Source organism: Pieris brassicae, chromosome 11 (genome assembly GCF_905147105.1).
Source record: "Pieris brassicae chromosome 11, ilPieBrab1.1, whole genome shotgun sequence".
NCBI classification, from domain to species: domain Eukaryota; kingdom Metazoa; phylum Arthropoda; class Insecta; order Lepidoptera; family Pieridae; genus Pieris; species Pieris brassicae.
The window spans coordinates 7209751-7228793 of NC_059675.1; the positions used below are offsets into that span (position 1 = coordinate 7209751).

Genomic DNA, 19043 nt, shown 5'->3' on the forward strand with positions numbered 1-19043 from the left:
GATTACAGGAGCAAAATATGTATGTAGTTTGTGCGAAAACAGAATTGTCGTGGTTCGAGGTTGCAGCATTGCGTTTTGTTTTTTATAACACGCATTATAGTTGAACAGTATTCTTGATATGAAAAAAAAATTTGTGAATAAATTAAATGAAGCTAATTAAATTAGTTCGTATAACTGCAAGTTTTCTTCCCGCACAGACTTCTTTATATTTGCTGGGCATGGCCAAACTGAATTGTTTACCTAGTTTTCAGAAACATTACTCTTCATTCGATACTTTTGATTAAAAAATATTTGTCTATTTTTTACCACGTAACTTACCGATACAAAGGCTCGCAGTACTTCTCCAAAGCATACAAGTATTTTACATTATCATAGGCCTCATTATAAAAATCTGTCACTTGATTATCTAATAGTCTCCATTTCTAAAAAAATAACGTATAATATGTCTATAGTCGCCTACGTATAATGCAAATCGACAATGATGTATACGAATAATTCAAAGTATCGTGTAAAACTCTGATATACATAAACTATTTTACCTTAATAAGTTTCGATTTAGCCCTGATAAGTGTATGGATGTACATTTGACATGGCTCGCTCTTAATGTGTTCGATTATTGAAGTAAAGGTCGTAAGTTGTCTACGCCAATGATCCAACTCTGCTAATGGACCGATGTTCGAAGGCTCGCGACGCAGTTGCTGGCTTTGTACAAGAACCTATATTAACGTAACAATTATTGTTAACTTCTAAATATATATGGTGTTTCGGCTGCTGACTAGTGGATACTGTTCTTGTAATAAATCTACAGTTGACAATATTATAAAGTCATCAGTTTTGAACTAAGTAAAACTTGAAAAGTCTTCAATGAAGTATCATCTTCATTGCCAACACTTAACTTTTTCATATATAATTGTCAATAATGTTCACAATAAAATAAATTTAGTAATAGAAAATATTCGATAACAAAACGGCATTAAAATGGCTGCAATACGCTAAGGGTGAGATTCAGAAACAAGACTTAGCGCGAGCTATGATTCCTGCAATCCTGCATCCGTAATATGTCGAAGTCGAGAGTTTCGACTCTGCATATCACCCTTAATTCAAAAAACAATGAACATAGTGACACAGTACCATTGTAATTTGCTTATTCCACTGTTTTACAAAAGAACATATCTCTTCGAGTACATGAGTTTTAGTTATAGCCAATTTCATTTTCTCCGCATCTGCCAACTCTTCCTCATACAACGACAGATTTATTTTAAACTTCGTACAGCAATCGAGATCGATCTTTGTTTCTGTATCAATTTTGTGTGTTATAAAATTTAATATGATCTAAACACATTTTTTAACCACTATGACATACACTCAAATCACTGGTTTTCACCAATACTTATTTGTTTTATTATTTATAAATTCATTATTATGTAAAAAGTTACGAAAATTAACTAAATAAACAAAACGAATTAGCTAGATCAAGACAATTTCTTACTTTCAAGATAATCAGTAAAGAGCATTATCTTAGAGATGTATGTGTTGATTATTTCTGCGCTTCTCGGGTTAGGTGGGTTAAGATCGCCCCATGCTTTACACGCGTTCAAAGCCGGCACATATACACGTTTCATAGTTCTATAGATACCAGATACAACGTTTTCGGACTCTTGATTCATGTCAAAGAATACCAAGTAATAGTCCTGAAAAAGGAGGCAGTAGCTGCATCAACTGACAACCAATTGGTCATGTACGGTTTTGTTCCATACATTTAATAATATATTCTACTCTGGGAGCGCGCGCCGTTAAAAATTTCGGCTCGAAAGTCTTTGAGGGCTATTAATTGGTAAACAGTGAACTGTTTACGAATACTTCCGCGCCTTCTCTTTAGTTGTCTGCTTATCTTTTTACAACCTATTTTTATATGTTGTATTCTTATAACTACAAATGTTTACTTATAATTTATTTTAGTCACTAGTTTCAAGTGAACTACGACTTCTACTTGACAAGGATTATTTTACGACCTTTGTTTAAGTATTTGAGTTTGACACCATATCCTCATTCGTAACTGGACAAAAGTGCTTGCACTAAACCTAAACAAAAGAGTTCCCAGTTGCGTAAATTGTTGTTTTACTTACATCAGCAACATTTTTAGTGTCAATAGCTTTATTTTTTATCCTGTACATTGCAACACACATGCCTTCAGTTCCAATAGTAGACCCATCAGATACGTATGTCCTTTCCATCAATCCTTTTTGATTGGGTATAAATCTACCAGATTCTGAATAATAAACAGTTTAATAAAAGTTAACGTCTTCGTCCAAACCATTTAAATTTAACAAATATAAGTTGTAGGCCTCTACGCCTCATCATGTTTTTTAAGCCCAGTAGGTGACCAGCCTTCTTTCGCCATTATTTACACACCATTATTTCGCCGAGATTAGACCCAGAATCTTAGTTTCATGGTGCAGTGTGGGTAACCACTAAGTCAGTATATTTTTAACAGACCTCCCAAGTATTATAATTGATTTTAGCAATTACAATGCCTCGACTGAAAGAGATGTAAATTTATACGAAAGGTAAATATTATAATTTACCCATTTTTAAAGGTGGCAACCAAGCATCACATAAAACTATACAATTTCTGCCACCTTCAGCTACTGCACTGTCCATTATATCAATATGAATATCAGCATCATACAATCCTTCCTAAAAATAAAATTGGTGCAACTAGTTTGAATTTTTGCTTCTCAATGAATGTAAAAATATTTAATCCCTAATAACTTGGTTTTGCATCATTTTTCTAAACCAAAAGTAGCAGAAAACTCAATTTTTCAATCAATCAATTGACACCCTAGATATTTTGAAAAGGAAATTTTACTGTAAATCTAGCTGCATAGCTGCATAAATTTAAACCATAGTCTTTCTGAACCCTGATTTCATAGATTATAAAAATGTCATTACCAAAACATATTCAATAGACTTATTAATAATAGTTGCAGCATTTTCCAACAAAAACCTATGTTGTGTCTTCAAACCTCCCATCCTATTGTTCCGAGCCTCTTTTGCCTTTGCCTAAAAAAAACAAACTTTTTTAAGTAAGAAAAATAAAACGAGTATGGAACTTTATTCACATCATGGAACTTTATTCACTTGTTTATCTTTGTAGGACTCATGTGCTAAAGCTAAAGTACTCATTGATATTTTGCTTTTCTTTTGAATGTCTTTCAGACGGGCGCTGACGTCTAAAATTGCTTCTAAAGCAGTTCTATCAACATCGAGAATTTCATCTGCCTCTTCTTGGTTAGTTTGAAATATAGACTGTTTTCTTGATATACGCCGAGCGACTTCATCAATTTTCACTCCTGTCTTCTCGACATCACCATCTTTATCTTCTGCAGTGTCTCCACCCGTCTCATCTTTTTCAGCTTCAGGAGCTGAAGAATCAGGTGGAACTCCACCTTCTTCAGCCATGATAAAATAACTTAATAAGATACTAAATTAACAATACGTAGTAATTATCTAAAAACTATAAAATATTCCTTTACTGATAGGTATAATAACAAATTATGTTTGAGCTCTACACAATAATAAAAAACAAACGTCGTAAAATAGTCAAATTTTTAAATTCTACTTTTGAAATTCGTTCTAAAGTTAAACTGATATTTTAAACCACAGATAAAAATAATAGAAAAACTATCTATACCCTTATATTATTTATTTCATTATTTTTATGGTTTACGCCCAAATCATTATATAATACTATAAGTGGTATTATTATTCTGTTTTTTTTAAAATAAATAATTGTATTTTTAGATGGTCATAAAATACATTACGTCTTTGAACACCACCTTGAAATATTTTACCTTCCAATAAGTGTGGTAAAAATTAAGAAGTATTTATGTAGTATTTTTTACCTAATAATTTTATAATGCATGAGTATATTATATAACTCATAACATCCATAGCTACGTTTATTGAAAAAAAAGCAGTTTCTATTCTAAATTAATCTGCACTAAAATAGCAAAAAAACTTAATATTTGGAGAAGTACTTCATTTTGAAACGCCATCTTATGTCATGAAAGGAGATAAAACAATTATTGCCGTTTGATTTACAAAAATTACCGGTAGTTCTATTGATAGTCCTTTGATAACATTTTTACTGATAAAAATATAATATAATATGACTCACACGTTACGTATGGGACACGTTTAATTTATTGCAGGAGTGAATAACTTATTTACTCATCATGTCCTCTTTTGCTTCGAGGTCGGAAAATATTATTAATTATAATGTTATTACACTTTTAGCCATATAATCTAAACTAAATAAAACATTATAGTAATAAGTCATATACTAGATTATGTTTTATGGAAAATTATTTAATATTTATTTACTTTTGTTTTATTTCCCTAATCCGTTTTAGTCCAACGAACACAAACCTACCATATTATTTAACTTCTCAAACGTTTGATAACGATGATTCAGCTTCTTTTTTACATATCGTATTCGAAATTCTTATATATATATATAATTTTTAAAAAGTGTCTTTATTCATAAAACTAAACATATAAAAGTCCTATAACACGGTAGATTGGTTCCGTTATACACACCAATGATTACGCATATATCTATTATATTATGATAAATAATTATTGTAGTAAAAAAATAGTAATTGCTGCATGATATTTTATTTCTACCGATAATACCGATAGATGATTGACAGAAAGTACTACATTTTCCGAGATTAAAATACGGTAAACTTTGTTTCACTGTTTTATTTTATTTTTACACTTCGTTACACGTTTTGCTGGTGCTTGTTCCTGTTGAAATCCATCTAGTCTGGCGAATTTGACAATATATGAAACGTCAAAAATCAGACAAATGACAATCCTAAGCGGGAATCTTAATGCTTGTTTTCAAAATAGAAAACTTATAAAACTACATATTACTTATAAGAAAACTTTAAAATTAAATGTTATTTATACTTTTTCTATTGTAAAGAGCTTATTGTGTTTCTTAAGTTTTTACAAAAATAAATAAAATTATAATGCGAAGAAATTGGAGAGGACGTTGGAATCGTAATAACAACAAGTCAAGAATATCAACAGCAGATAATAAAAGTCTCAACAATTCGACATTAAAAAATTCTACCTCTATCGCCGCAAATTCTGTTAGAGCCCCAGCCAATCAAGTTCCAATCGTCATACCAATTAATTCAGAGACAAGTGTATGGAAAATATATTTTCCAACTGAAAGTATGTGTGTTAAATTCGATCTATTTAGAGTTTTCTTATTCTGTATATTATATATATATGTTTCAATACAGACTATTATGGCTATTAATTTTTAAAGGCTATTAAGGGCTATTAAAGGCTATTAAAATTATATGGATAACAACTAATTATACTTTGTAGGTCAGTCACCAACCCCTGAAACAAATAGTAGAATTGAATGTTTTAAAAGGTATATTAGTAAGAACAAAGCTATCTTTGATTTAGAAAAAATTGATCAAACCAGAAGTGTACCATTAGATTTACACTCTTTAGTAATTGATGAGGACTTTAATAATTACTGGTCATCATTTCAAACAGATCTATTTGAGAAACCAGAATATACACTGCCACTATTAGAGTTTTGTTTACATGAGGTATTGTTCTACTACTAGTATCTTTTCATATGTTATATTAAAAATCTAAAGCCTATTTTCTTTATTTTAAATAAAAATATTTGTTATTATTTGCAGAGTCTAAAATGTGAGTCAAAAGTAAAAGTAAGAGTACTAAACCACCAACCTGTAATACCAATAGCAAATTTAAAAGTAAATTATTTTGGTAAGTTTAACATATATAAAAACTATAGTATTTTTGTAGTAATTTTTTATATGATATATTTCATTTTAGGCAAATTGGTTACAATAAAAGGTACAGTCATAAGGGTTGGTAGTGTTGGCCTTATGTGTACCTCTATGGCTTTTGAGTGTTCAAGTTGTCATAGAGTACAAGCTGTTATGCAACCACAAGGTGTTTTTACAGGTACAGTAAATTCGTTTTTAAGTTAAGGTATACTTGAAGAAAATAAAAAATTGAAAATGAAACTATTTCCTATAGAGTTAGAGTCTGACAAGGATTTTTTAGTATGGTATTTGTGGACATATTTTTAAATTGATAGGACTTAACAATGTAATTAAATTTAAAATTGATTTCAGAAATATATTATACAAAGTAATTTAAAATAAATGTTAACACTTTCAGCACCAAGTTTTTGCCAGAGTTGCAGAAGTGGTCACAAATTTGAACCACTACAGTCGTCTCCATTTACAAATACAACTGATTGGCAAGTAGCAAAAATACAGGAAATACAATCACATGTAATCTCTTTTTTTTAAACTTAACTTACTTTGTAATGATTTCAATTTACATACAAATTAAATAAAATAAACATTATTTTATATATAAGTGTAAATAAAATATTACAATATACAGCAACTACATAATATTCAACTTTATAGGTAAAGACATATAATGTAATTCCAGAGTCTTTCTGGGACAATACCAAGAAGTGTGGAGATAGACTTACAAGGAGACCTTGTTGGTACAGCTTGCCCTGGCGATGTTCTTTCTGTTACTGGAATTGTACAGGTGAAAATATCTACAAATATTTGTATTCCAAGGATGGTATTGGTAGTTTAAAAAAGTAACCTATATTTTTAGATAATTTTCAGTTTCCACTATTTGTATTATTTTTCTACAGAAAAGATTTTTTTATAGAAATTGCATGTAAGAGATACAAAAAGATTTTTTTGATATGGTACACATTATGTTTTATTATATAGATGATATATAATTGAACTTAAACACTGGATTTGTATTGCTAAAGCTCACAACATAGTTCTTGGATTGTTTCGTACTGAGATTGAATTCTCGCAAATTGTATTAATGTATTTGTGATAATGAAAACTTTAAAAATGCAATGATTGTTGCTGTGATCAAAGGCATATCTAGCTCATCAGTCATCCATATCCAATCATTACCCAAGAGCCCACTACCCACGGTCGAAATATGATAGATACTGGGTAAAAATAATGTAATTAAAACATAGACTTTAAATAATTAAAGTCTAAAAAAATGACTATACAAAGATAACTTTGTATAGTCATTTTTTTACATTTCCATATTATTTTTAAAATTCATATAACATGTATATAGACTGTTAGTATGACTTTTCGGCTTGTTGTATACCAAACACCTTATACAACAAGTAAATGAAGATCCGGGTGCAAATAATGCAATTTTAAATGTCATCAAGCTGTAAGTTCACTGATATGACTGTACCTTCAGTTTCATGACACTTAAAGCTCTGCACATCTGTCAACAATAACACGCAGGTTCATCGAAAGCGGCATCCTCTAACTACTTCGCTTTCTGCCACTGACTGCCACTCTGCTTTCTGACGGAAATTTCAGGTCCGTGGTGAGAGCAAAGGCGGAGAAGATGGCAAACGTGCTGCGAGATTATTGCAGCTGTACTTGGAAGCTGTCTCGATTCATAGTCAGCGGAACTTGAGCAATCCTACGCTGTCATTTACATTGAAAGACTATTATGCAATTCAGGTAATTTTTTGTTGATTCAGTTTCTATAAATAATCCAGTAGCTACATCGCATTATGGGTCTAGGCCTCAGATTACATCCATTTCTTCTATAATTTTTATTTCATAGACAAGTAGGTGATTACCCTTCTGTGTCAAACAGATGTGATCGTTTTTTGGGATTGGGACACGTCGGCTTCATCACTATGCTTGCCTTGACATAAAATTCAATTTGTCGTCGTAAAAAAAAATCAATGGCGCTACAACCTTTTTAGGTCTGGGCCTCAGATTTGTATATCTGTTTCATGAGAATTTGTAAATTGAATAGGCAAGTAGGAGAGGTTAAATGCGCACATATAAAGAAAATCCATTGGTGTACAGCCGGGGATCGAACCAACGATCTCAGGGATGAGCGTCGCACGCTAAAGCCACTAGCCCAACACTGCTCGGCCATATCTCGTAATACACTCAATACAAATATTATAAAGCTGAAGTTTTTTTTTACTTTTTTGTGAATACTATTTGTTGTTTTTTTGTAGTAGAGGGAACCGCGACGACGGGTATATTTTACTTGATATGGTCCTCAAACCTAACAATTAAAAACACATATTTTATAATGGTTAGTCTTATTTGACCTGTCTGACTTTCCAGGAGATCCATGCAACAGAAGACGTTTTTCGCCTATTAGTGCATTCGCTATGTCCCACAATATTTGGGCAAGAGGCAGTCAAAGCCGGCCTCATACTTGGTCTGTTTGGTGGCACGGAACACGAGAGCGCTCGCAGCAACCCGCACGTACTCGTGGTCGGTGATCCGGGCTTGGGCAAGTCACAGTTGTTGCAAGCCGCCGCACACGCTGCTCCTAGAGGTTAGATACACTGGTCATTAACAAATGCTTGATCATAAATAAATAAATCTTCATTATAGAACTGTGGAATCGACTAGCGGTGGGGGTCTTCCTTTCTATTTCAATTGTTTATAAAACCGCTTCAAAGACGGCTCCGGTGCGTTGGAGAAGTATAGAGTATACTTCTCCCTCAAAGGCCGGCTACGCACCCACTAAAATGTCCATGGGTTTCGATGGCACCCTTATACCCGTCCCGTAGTCTTGTTTGCCCCCCTATACTATAATAAAAAAAAGATATGTAGTATTCGTACTATCTATACTACATTTTTTTTTCTAGTGGTTGCCTGGAAGAGATCGCTCGAAAGCGATAAGGCTGCCAGTTGCCCTCCTTTTGATTTAATTATGCTCAATTTTTATATTGTAATGTAACGAAGTATTAATAAATAAATACAATTACTTTTAAACAAGCTTTTAGAACAAATTTTTACACAATTTTTTAAACATAGAGTTTTATATATATGGTTATAATTGTAAGTGTTTTAGTCGGAAGTAATAATCATGATAATTCTACTGTTTTCATGATATATCATGATTATCTGACTTTATACTTTTTGGAACAATCATTTTCGCATCGCACAACTCGTTCTGGGAGTCTCTCGAGAAATTTGCACAATAATATAAAAACGATGAAAAGAAATACTTTATATTATGTCTGTTATAATTTTAATATGGTAAACTATAGTTACGTGAGAGTCACGCAAAACGGTCTTGGAACTATACAAACAAGGGACATCCTGGCTTTTGAAAAAAAAATCCGTAATGAATTGTGAAGTAATCATTTTGTACAACTAGGTGTTTATGTATGTGGAGCGTCAGCATCAGCTGGGGGCTTAACAGTAGCACTCGGTCGGGAAGCGGGTGGAGACTTCGCCCTCGAGGCCGGAGCCCTAGTCCTTGCTGATAAAGGCGTTTGTTGCGTTGACGAATTGGATAAGGTATATTTTTAAATCGGGAACGATACAAATTAAACTTTTCTAGAACTTTCTAGAACTACGTCTCCAATGAGTGTCGGCGCTGTGTTAGTCATACAGTAAAATGCTTTTAATTTTAGTGCCTATCAAACCTACATTGTTTGGCAAATAATTAATTTAAGTTTAAACCACGTAAGCTTAAAACTTATTTCGTTTTTTATATTTTGGCAATAGTTTTAACTTTATGCCAGTTTGAAGTAAAAGGTTGGGAAACTACACGCGAGAAAAAATTAACAAAGACATAAAAAAAATTAATTTCGTATTTTTGTTAATAAAAAAATCATGGCACAGTTTTATGTTAGATAATAGTAAGTTTGAGTTATTAAACGCGTATTCCCAATAAATATATCTTGAAAAATAATTTAGGTATTACTACTATTACCTCATCGAGTGTATATGACCAAATAGAATCTAACGAATAAACACATTTTTATTTAGTATTAATTTAGCATTCTGGTTTATAATCCGTTGTTACATGTTAAAAATGTTGGCTTCCTATGAATATTTGGTTGTCTTAAGATGCCAGCGCATCATAGCAGTCTCTTAGAAGCAATGGAGCAAGGTCGCGTAAGCGTGGCAAAGGGCGGAGTTGTTTGTACTCTTCCCGCGCGTGCCACAGTACTTGCCGCCGCTAATCCCGCTGCCGGCAGTTATAATAGGTATAAAATTGTTAAACTATGCTAATTTTTTATTCATAAGTAATATAATATTGTATGTTTGTTTTGTTAGTAATAAATATTATATATATACAGCTTCCGTGCGATATTAAAGATATTGTAAACAAGATCCGATGTTATCTCGATTTGACCTGGGAAAAGGAGTAGACATATAGATATATATATATCTATCTATATAGATAGATAGGATAGACAGAGGTTTCCGCGATATGCACAGATGTCCGAGTTCTATCCTTTGGGAGCGTTCAAGTAAGTAACGTCACTAAAATTTTGGAGATTCTTGACCCCCCTTGAATAGTAAAACGTTTCGTGCCCACCCCCAGTGACTCTTTATACCTAAAACTTACCATTATGTGGTGTAAAGTACCGGAAAGTATAAAATAATATTAACAATAATACGTAATTCCCCGCCCCGCATCGTAACGTTTTACAAGAGGACCAAATTTGTTACGTAATACTTGAACGCTCCCTCCGACATAATAAGATGTTTAAAGTTACAATTTAAATGGTTTAAATTGCATTTCAGAGCTAAAACCGTGGCTGAGAATTTGAAACTGAACTCGGCATTATTATCGCGATTCGACCTGGTTTTTATTCTTTTGGATCAACCAGATGAGGTTTGTTAATTATATAATTTTTTTTAGGATATTCAATTTATTTAGGCACGAATTGTGTACAGTAGTACCATTTTCATTTACGTACGTATGTTGTCATTCCAAGTTTGTTCAAGCACTTACGAGTATTATAAGAATCGAGTTCCAAACTTCATTGTCTGATGACGTGATTCCTTGTTGCCAGCCAATTGTTAACTAAATATTTAAAAATCGTTATAAAAGTTACGCGGAAAGCTGCTGTAAGTTTGCTGCATTAATATCCGACATTTTTTTTCAAGCAAAACATACCTAGTACCCTACAATCACTGTGATGACGTCATACCTGAAACGCGCTAACAAAATATTTCCCGCATATGTTATATTCAACTTCTCGTCCTCAGCCACTGGGGCTCAAAGGCCTGATATATTACAAAAACACCTTCACCGGGAAGAACGTGGTCCTTTACTTCATATTTCACTCACTCCAGTGAGCTTCCGTGCAGCCCTTTACGCGATTGACGACGGCCCAAGCCAAGATCTGACTCTAGTAGGAGATCTTGTGGTAGTCAGAGCCACGCCCTCAGCCCGTCAAGACAGTGCCAATAAGTGCTTAGAGGGGTTGTGAATCCTTTCACAATTCATTTTGGAAGCGCTCAACATCCTTCGTATAACTATAATATGTATTAATTATAATATAATAGTAATATTAAGTAAATTCCATAATATTCAATAGTTTTATGAGCAATTCATACTGTTTACTGACACTTACCTACACGCTACCACCTAATGCTTGTATGTGGTATATTCTATAATAATATTACAAATACAAACATAAACATTATATAGATTATTATTTGCGGCGATTTCATTGAAGGGTAATGCAATGCAAAACATAGAACGCAACTTGTTTTTTAATGCAATTTCACTTCTAAACATATTTAATTTGTTCTTCAGAAAACCGACGCAATGCTCTCAGAACATGTGTTAGCGCTTCATTCGGGATCTAAAGCAAAGAGAAAGGCAGGTGCTGGCACTAGTTCTATGAAAACGTCCGATGCTAGTCAAACTACACATAATTTGTCCTTAAGGTAAGCCTACTTTTAAAAAAAATCGTGGCGCGAAAAAAAAGGTTGTACCTTTTTAGGTCTGGTCCTCAGATTGCTGTATGTCTCATGATCACGAGTTAATCTAATAGGCGGTTAGGTGACCAGCCTTCTGTGACTGACGCACACCGTCGACTTTTTATGTCTACGGCAAGCCGGTATCCTCATTTTTTTTATTTATTATACATTAAAGAAATTTTATTCGACTTTCATCGCTGAGGTCGTAGGTTCGATCCCCGGCTGCGCACTAATGGACTTTCCTTTCTATGTGCACATTTAAGACTCGTTCGGTGAAAGAAAACGAAGGCTGCCCAGGTACACAAGGCCTACTAAAAAATATCATGAAACATAAATTCTGATACCTAGGAAATTTGGCTTATTAAATAGACTCCAATGTGTATGTTCTTTAATGTGTTTAAATTTTTAAATAAAATGGAACCATAAATATACAATAAATTGTTGCTGTTAATCCTAATACGTAGTACATATTCCTAGGGATCAAGGTTTTCGTTTGCAATATAAGAAATATTCTTAACAATAGACTAAAATAACTAACTTTCATTTAAATAAAAATATTTGTACGACAATTATTCACCTTTTCAGGCAAAGGCTAAAACTTAAGCCAGGCGAAGTTATAGACGCACTACCATTGGTACTCCTTCGTAAATACATAGCGTACGCACGCAGATACGTGCACCCCAAACTTAGTACGGAAGCTGCGAACGCCTTGCAGAGCTTCTACTTGGAGCTAAGACATAATCATCAAGCATCAGATGGCACTCCTATAACCACGCGACAGTTGGAAGCCAGTATACGGCTAAGCCAGGTAAAGGAATTGTCAAAGCAACTTCAACCCGGTTTATGCACAACGTTTAAGTGGGAAGTTCCAAATTCAAATACCGTCACAAAAATACTATTTTGGGCTGATAGGCACAGTAGTCGAATCTTGCCTTTAAATTGTATATTTTATATTATAGCACAGCAGGCAAACGAGCAGAAGGCTCGCCTGATGTTAAGTTATAGCGTCGTCCATGGTCAGTTACAGTCTTAGAAGGCTCGCAAATGCGTTGCCGGCCTTTGGAAAATACGCTCTCATCTTGATGGACCCTAATTCGGATTAGGATTATGAATACTTCAGTGGGCAACAGTTTCCACATATTGGTGGTGAAATGAAACATACACGGAATTTACGATGAGGCTTCGAGTTCAATTAAAGCCAAATGTTTATTAAATTATATAATATATAAACTCATACTAACGAATATTATTGAAATAAAATACGAACTTACTTAGAGAAGCACCATTTACGCGTGTCTTGCGCACCTTATATATTATTGCTTGTGAGACATGTTTTTATTTGCACACTGGCGGAATTCACAAGAATTACTTATAAAATGGTTTAGGTTTTAAGTTTTTACTTGTTATGTTTATATTATATTTTTAGTTTAGTTTTCTATTATATTAGTATTAAGTTACTGTCAAAATAGGAAATCAATTTGTTTATTAGCCCCTTATTCATAAAAAATAGGTTAGTTTAATTACTGTCTTTTGACTAAACTATAGTTATATAGTTTAATTTAAGGAGTAAAATATTCAAAACCTTTAGGCTCGCGCAAGAGTAAATTTAAGAGAGGAAGCCACACTTGAAGATGCTAATGACGTAATAGATTTAATCAAACACAGTCTAGTTGACACATTCAGTGATGAATTTGGAAACATACTATTGTCTAGATCGATTAATGGTTCTGGAGTCAGCTCAAGAAATAAGGTATTTTATCTGTATTCGTTTACTGATACTGGCTTTTCGATAAACAAATTGCCTCATTGATTGCACGTTCATTGATTGAAGATCATTAGGTTTTGTTATATCAAAAAAAATACTACACTAATCCTCCTTAGTAACTTGACGGTATTTAAACATGTACTACGACTGAGGTGGTCAAGCTGAGTTCTGCCCTTGATGACTAGGTTGATATGAAAAAAATATTATATGGAACATAGAGTACAGACACTGTGTACAAGACACAGTGTCTGCACTTACGCATATGCGCTAAGGATAAATATATTATACGTAAATCGCTTTATACATTACCCTTTTATACCTTATTTATAAGATCAGTGATAAGCGTTGCCTTGAAATAAGTCGTAGCGAATTTACAATTAAAATTTAATTTTTATGCATTAAATGCACGATGTCGTGACTAAACAATTTTGACAAGCGGGCTTCGCTTGATACAGAACATAAATCATAATTAACGATTCGAATTAACCGAATCCGACCATCTTAAATAATTGAGGGTCTTGGGACCAATATCTAGTAAAGAAATGGTCATACAAACAAGATCGAGAAATTAGCATTCCACCTATTTATTCCAGACTTGAACGTTTAGGGTTCCCAGGCACATAATTGCGTTATATCAAATTAGTTATTATTGTATCCGGCAGGTTAAAAAGTTTCTAGATGCCCTAACAAGAAGATCCCATCAGCTTAATAAGGATGTGTTCACAAGACAGGAACTAATTCAAATACACAAAGCGGCCGGCATCGCGGGCGACCCAAATGATCTCATAGAAGCAATGCACATACATTCCTATTTATTACTGAAAGCTTCAAATACTTATCAATTGATTGCTTTTTAATGTTATAAAATAAATGTTACGTCACAGTTGCTTTTTTAATATTAACATTCTTACAGGAATTTATGCCATAAATAAAATTAAATATATTAATAAATACGTCACATTAAAATAATTGACAAATTACTTTGCAGTTTTTAGAATTCTCACAAGTGCTTTTTATAAAGATTGCGAAAAATTAATTGTCTAGATGGGACATTTTCTAAAGCCATTGAAACATAACAACAACTATACAAAGAAGAACAAACAATTACACAATTGACAAGAGTTGGTATTTGAAAGAGATATTCAAAAAAGAGATTTCCAACACTACTACCAGCAAATAAATAAAAATTCGAAATAGCTGATAAACCCAACAATGGTGCACACAAAACTGCTACAAGCCTAGCCTCCATAATCTCTGTTTTCAAGACCTTTTCCTTAAACCAAACATACTTATCAGATTCTGATATAATCTTTGCTACATGTTCCATTAATATACCAACATAGTTTAAGAACGACCACATCAGTATATGCCACACCATCCCATGCCACATGAATATAAAAAGGAATGTACCAAGTGATGCTAAAAGTTTGTAGGCAATTTTCGGTAAATTTATATATTCACTCGACAGAACATAGCTTGGTTTATAAATGTACCTAAAAAAGAAAAATATTATTCTAATTAAAAATCAGATTTGTCAAATATATTTTTGACAAAACTGTATTTATATACATTTTGTACTTAATAATGGTAACATTTTACATCAAACCATTTCATAATACAAAGAAATAATCGATTTGGTGCTAAATGAAGTCTAGTTTGTGACTTTGTGAGATAGTTTATGGACAATAATAACTAAACATCATCTTCAATTTATCTATTATTATTATTTATATTATTAAACATCTTCTTATTATTTAGAGTGAATTCAGACAGAGACCTAATTGCACTAATTTGACTTAAATACCTACTTGACTAAAAACCTATAAAGGCCAACATCAAAATGCCTCCACATTTGAGAGTAAATATGAATTCTTGCTATACATCGTGGAGTAGGGGGCGCTTCAATATTGTCAAGCATAGCAAATGATCCTGTTGTGCCATATGATATCACATATTTGAAGTAAAACTCAAGCCCCATCCATAAACCTCCACCACACAGGGCTATACTTGACATTTTTCTTACTAACTGAAAACATAATCTAGTTAACAAACTTATATAAATTAATATGAAAAACTTCATAAATTAAGTGATTACAAATTCTTACCTCTATATCATTTTGTATGGCATAAAAATAAATAAAATGAAATGAAAAATCAAGACATACTGAATATATTAAGAAAATAAAGATGTCTGGTAAAAATCTTAATAGCCTTGGGAAAATGTCAGTATTTTGTACTTTATAGCTCCTTTCAAATTCTTCATATAATATTATAGGTCCCATGTATAAAACTGGTAAATACAAAACATAGCTTAAAAAATTTATGCAATCTTCAGGTTTAATCCTATTGTTTTCTTTGTTTTCTATAAAGTCAATAGAGAAACTGATACATCTTAATTCAACCCAAGCCATGCAAAATAGAATTAAATACACTTCTTCATCTTGCAGCTCTCTGTGTTCCAAGAATGTCCAAAAGAAATTCTTGTATTTCAATGAATTATAGCTAAGTAATAAAAAAATACTGACAAGCCAAATGCTTATTTTCTTTCCACCAAAATTAATAACTGTAGAATATATGACAGGTTGTATTAATATAATAATCATTTGTTTATAGCCTAAGCAAGTACAAACAAATGTGAAACTTGATAGTATATACCATTGTTTTATAAAACTTGGTGAATATCGACGGATTAATTCAGATACTAGAAACTGTATTACTATGTAAAACCAAGATATTTTTATATAATATTTCCAACTGCTCCACTCAATATCAGACACATCTTTATATCTCGAAAAGAGCTTCCAACCAGGTTGTAAATCATCTAATGAGAGATATACGTTTTTATCAGCCTCCAATATTTCTGAAATAATACAATGAAGGCTATAAACATTTTAATTAAACTGTTATAAATTAAAAAAAAAACTTACCGGTTTGTGATTTTATTAACATATATAAAGCGTAAATATTAGCAATCGTCCAAATCAGTAAACATATACATAGCTCTGTCTTCGAATTTAATAATTTCATTTTTCTTATACATCAAATAATTAATATTCTAATTTGTACATGTTACAAGTACAGTTAATTTTAAACTATTTTAAAACACATGATTGTTTTGACTGTTGGTGATTTTGAGAAGTGAATGAAGGATCACGCAACTCGGAAATATAGACAATGTTGCCACTTGAGAAGACGGAACTTCCAATTACAAAAAAATTAAGCTAAATTTAGTCGTAATTTATCCAACTTTCAAACAAAATTCCCATCCAGAATTTTAAGGCTTTGGCACCCTATACACTCCCCACCATGGGTAACTTTTGTTTCCTTACCAAAATAGCACCTAAAACTTAATTGTTACTAAACCAGTTAGAAAAATATGACGCAATCGTTTGGAACAAATAATTACTGCGAACCCTTATTCCTATTTTGAACGAATTCAAAATCCACTATATTTAGCAGCAAATTTTTGCGTTTGTTATTTTGAGTTTTGTAATATTTCAGATGGTTCAAAATTAATAAATTAAGCAGCATTTTCAAAGCAAAAACTGTGTAAAAAAATTAAATAATAATTTTGACTCTCAATTTAGTGCGAGAGCATTCGAGTTTAGTGATTACTAGGGTATTGATCTCAAAAATTGTTGGAGATTGAATGTTAATAAATAATATGTTTATGGCATTTTTCACATGTGAAGAAAAAGTTTTAGTTTAGAATATTGGAATACCTGTTTATATTTTATATAAACAGGTTTTGCTAGTACTTCTCTGTTCTAAGAATACATGGTGATGATAGTGATGATGGTGGTCATTTTGGTGATGCTGCTGTTGGTGGTGATGATGACGATGGTGGTGGTGATGATGTTTCCGGAAATAGAAATAAAGATCATTCCCAATGAAGCTAGTTTTAATTTGTGAGGCTTTGATAATCCATGTTCCTTATGGTAAAAAAGGTTTATTGTATTACCCTTTCGAGTAAAAATCTACACACTTAGCAATATAAAAATCAGTCTCGCTAGAGTAACTCTTTGGTGACGCCGGTTAATAGAAGTAAAGTTTCTTGACATTTAATTTAATTTTAAACGATAGTATATGTTGGAGTTTGAATACGTTAATAATGGCAGGCAACTCTTGTCACATGTTAAGAATTGAAAAAAATTGAAAACGTCCAGCAAAAATTACACAAAAATCCTTTAAATTTGGCGCTGCCGATAATATTATTAATTCATTGAACTTTATAGAAGTTACGAGAAATGCAGCTCTTAATGTATTTACGACAGAATTGTGTTGAGGGATTTGGTCCCAAAGAAATTAGTGCAAAAATTAAAAATATAGACTTCAGTATCTACAAGAAAGAAAAAAAGTAAAATCATCTTTGGGGCTGGGGGCTGAAAATATTTACGTGCCTAAATTGCGTTGGTATAATTCTTTGGACTCATTTTAAGGAAATCCTCAGAATTTCGTACAACGGTCTCAAATTTGATGAATACCTACTTACTAAGCTTTTTTTATTCCTATATGAAAATAAAATTCCAAGTTTCCTTTATTGAAAGCTGTATATTTAAAAAAATGATCCTACCACGAAACTGCTCCGCTCTTATTAAAATATTCACAATACTGTTCACGGACTAAAATTGCCAATCTGGTAAGGTTACCGTAATTTTGCGAAGTTTTTTTTAGATTTTCAAAGGCTCCATTTGTTTGGTTTTCTCTCCATGTACCTAGTCGTATACCAGATTCTGTTTCTTGGCCTAAAACCCACGAGGATTGTATGCATTCGGCGATTTTTTTCTCAATGTAACACATGTCGTTTTTATAGTGACATATACTATGTCGGGCGTGTATAATTATATAATTTTTAATATAAAACAATAATCACAATTAACACAACCTAAAAATATAATACTGATTGCATTTTTATAATTGAAAAATTCTGATCCTATTCCTGGAGGACACTTAAACAATATGTGTTTGCCATCCAAAGCTCCGACACATGAAGGAAACTGCCATCTTGTTGAAAATCCTGTTTTTATATTGACCCATTCTTCTTTGGTCCTAGGTACCTAAAAATACAGATCGACGAGTCTAGCTCAAGTACATCTCACACTCAAGTCAAAGACTCGGTGTTTAATATTGACGAAACACAAATTGTTACAATTTTAGACTCCGCGATCGATATAAACGATTTACACCAATGCCAACTCAAACTAAGAAAACTAAGACCAAAAAGTTGGACATTGATTCAGCCATCGATAAATCGATAAAAGGTGGACAAAATGAGGACGATTTGGATTTGTTTGGGAAGTATGTTGCATTCAGCTTGCGCAAACTTAATGAGAAAAATATAATATTTGCTCAAGAGTCAAGATGAAATCCAGGCAACACTGGCAGATGTATAAAGTTTACTTTTTACCGTAGACACTAGTGTTCAAAGATTT

The 19043-nt window shown here is 32.5% G+C and overlaps 3 protein-coding genes across 6 annotated transcripts in view; 1 reads left to right on the plus strand and 2 right to left on the minus strand.

The window, feature by feature from the left end:
* Positions 1-3623, minus strand: part of LOC123715948 (dynein axonemal heavy chain 8) — a 52277-nt gene extending 48654 nt beyond the window's left edge. For 2 of the 3 annotated variants that reach the window (XM_045671334.1, XM_045671335.1), the window contains exons 1-8: positions 3142-3623; positions 2953-3063; positions 2586-2697; positions 2127-2269; positions 1490-1691; positions 1132-1295; positions 540-716; positions 319-422 (exon numbers count right to left, since the gene is read on the minus strand). In XM_045671334.1, the coding sequence (XP_045527290.1) occupies positions 319-422; positions 540-716; positions 1132-1295; positions 1490-1691; positions 2127-2269; positions 2586-2697; positions 2953-3063; positions 3142-3462 (1334 nt within the window). In that variant the 5' untranslated portion in view covers positions 3463-3623. The remainder of the gene's footprint in view (positions 1-318; positions 423-539; positions 717-1131; positions 1296-1489; positions 1692-2126; positions 2270-2585; positions 2698-2952; positions 3064-3141) is intronic. The other variant, XM_045671333.1, reaches the window with a different exon arrangement.
* Positions 3624-5136: 1513 nt separating this feature from the next.
* Positions 5137-14494, plus strand: LOC123716473 (DNA helicase MCM8-like; the record flags this gene model as incomplete). Its single annotated transcript, XM_045672237.1, has 16 exons — positions 5137-5247; positions 5407-5455; positions 5584-5639; positions 5736-5823; positions 5893-6024; positions 6244-6359; positions 6526-6630; positions 7455-7601; positions 8229-8445; positions 9277-9419; positions 9975-10114; positions 10659-10749; positions 11680-11813; positions 12432-12654; positions 13435-13596; positions 14274-14494. Coding segments are annotated over 16 exons (2109 nt in total), but the record flags the coding sequence as incomplete, so codon positions are not given.
* On the minus strand, positions 13781-16758 carry LOC123716080 (protein-cysteine N-palmitoyltransferase Rasp). 2 transcript variants are annotated; one of them, XM_045671620.1, is made up of 4 exons: positions 16539-16758; positions 15717-16471; positions 15420-15637; positions 13781-15104 (listed from the first exon to the last, which is right to left on the minus strand). In XM_045671620.1, exons 1-4 carry the CDS (start codon positions 16636-16638, stop codon positions 14612-14614), a joined length of 1566 nt encoding a protein of 521 aa, XP_045527576.1. In that variant the 5' UTR covers positions 16639-16758; the 3' UTR covers positions 13781-14611. The 2 variants fall into 2 exon arrangements, with proteins under 2 accessions (XP_045527576.1, XP_045527577.1); XM_045671621.1 differs by lacking the exon at positions 16539-16758 and having other exon boundaries at positions 15717-16174; positions 16267-16374.
* Positions 16759-19043: the final 2285 nt, after the last annotated feature.

Bases quoted from the DNA above. Each gene is read 5' to 3' on its own strand.
- LOC123716080 (XM_045671620.1), bottom strand. From the start codon at position 16,638: ATGAAATTATTAAATTCGAAGACAGAGCTATGTATATGTTTACTGATT. The intron at 16,472-16,538 runs GTAAGTTTTTTT...GTATTATTTCAG, and splicing joins GTTAATAAAATCACAAACCG to AAATATTGGAGGCTGATAAA. The intron at 15,105-15,419 runs GTAGGTATTTAA...TTTCTTTTTTAG, and splicing joins CTTTATAGGTTTTTAGTCAA to GTACATTTATAAACCAAGCT.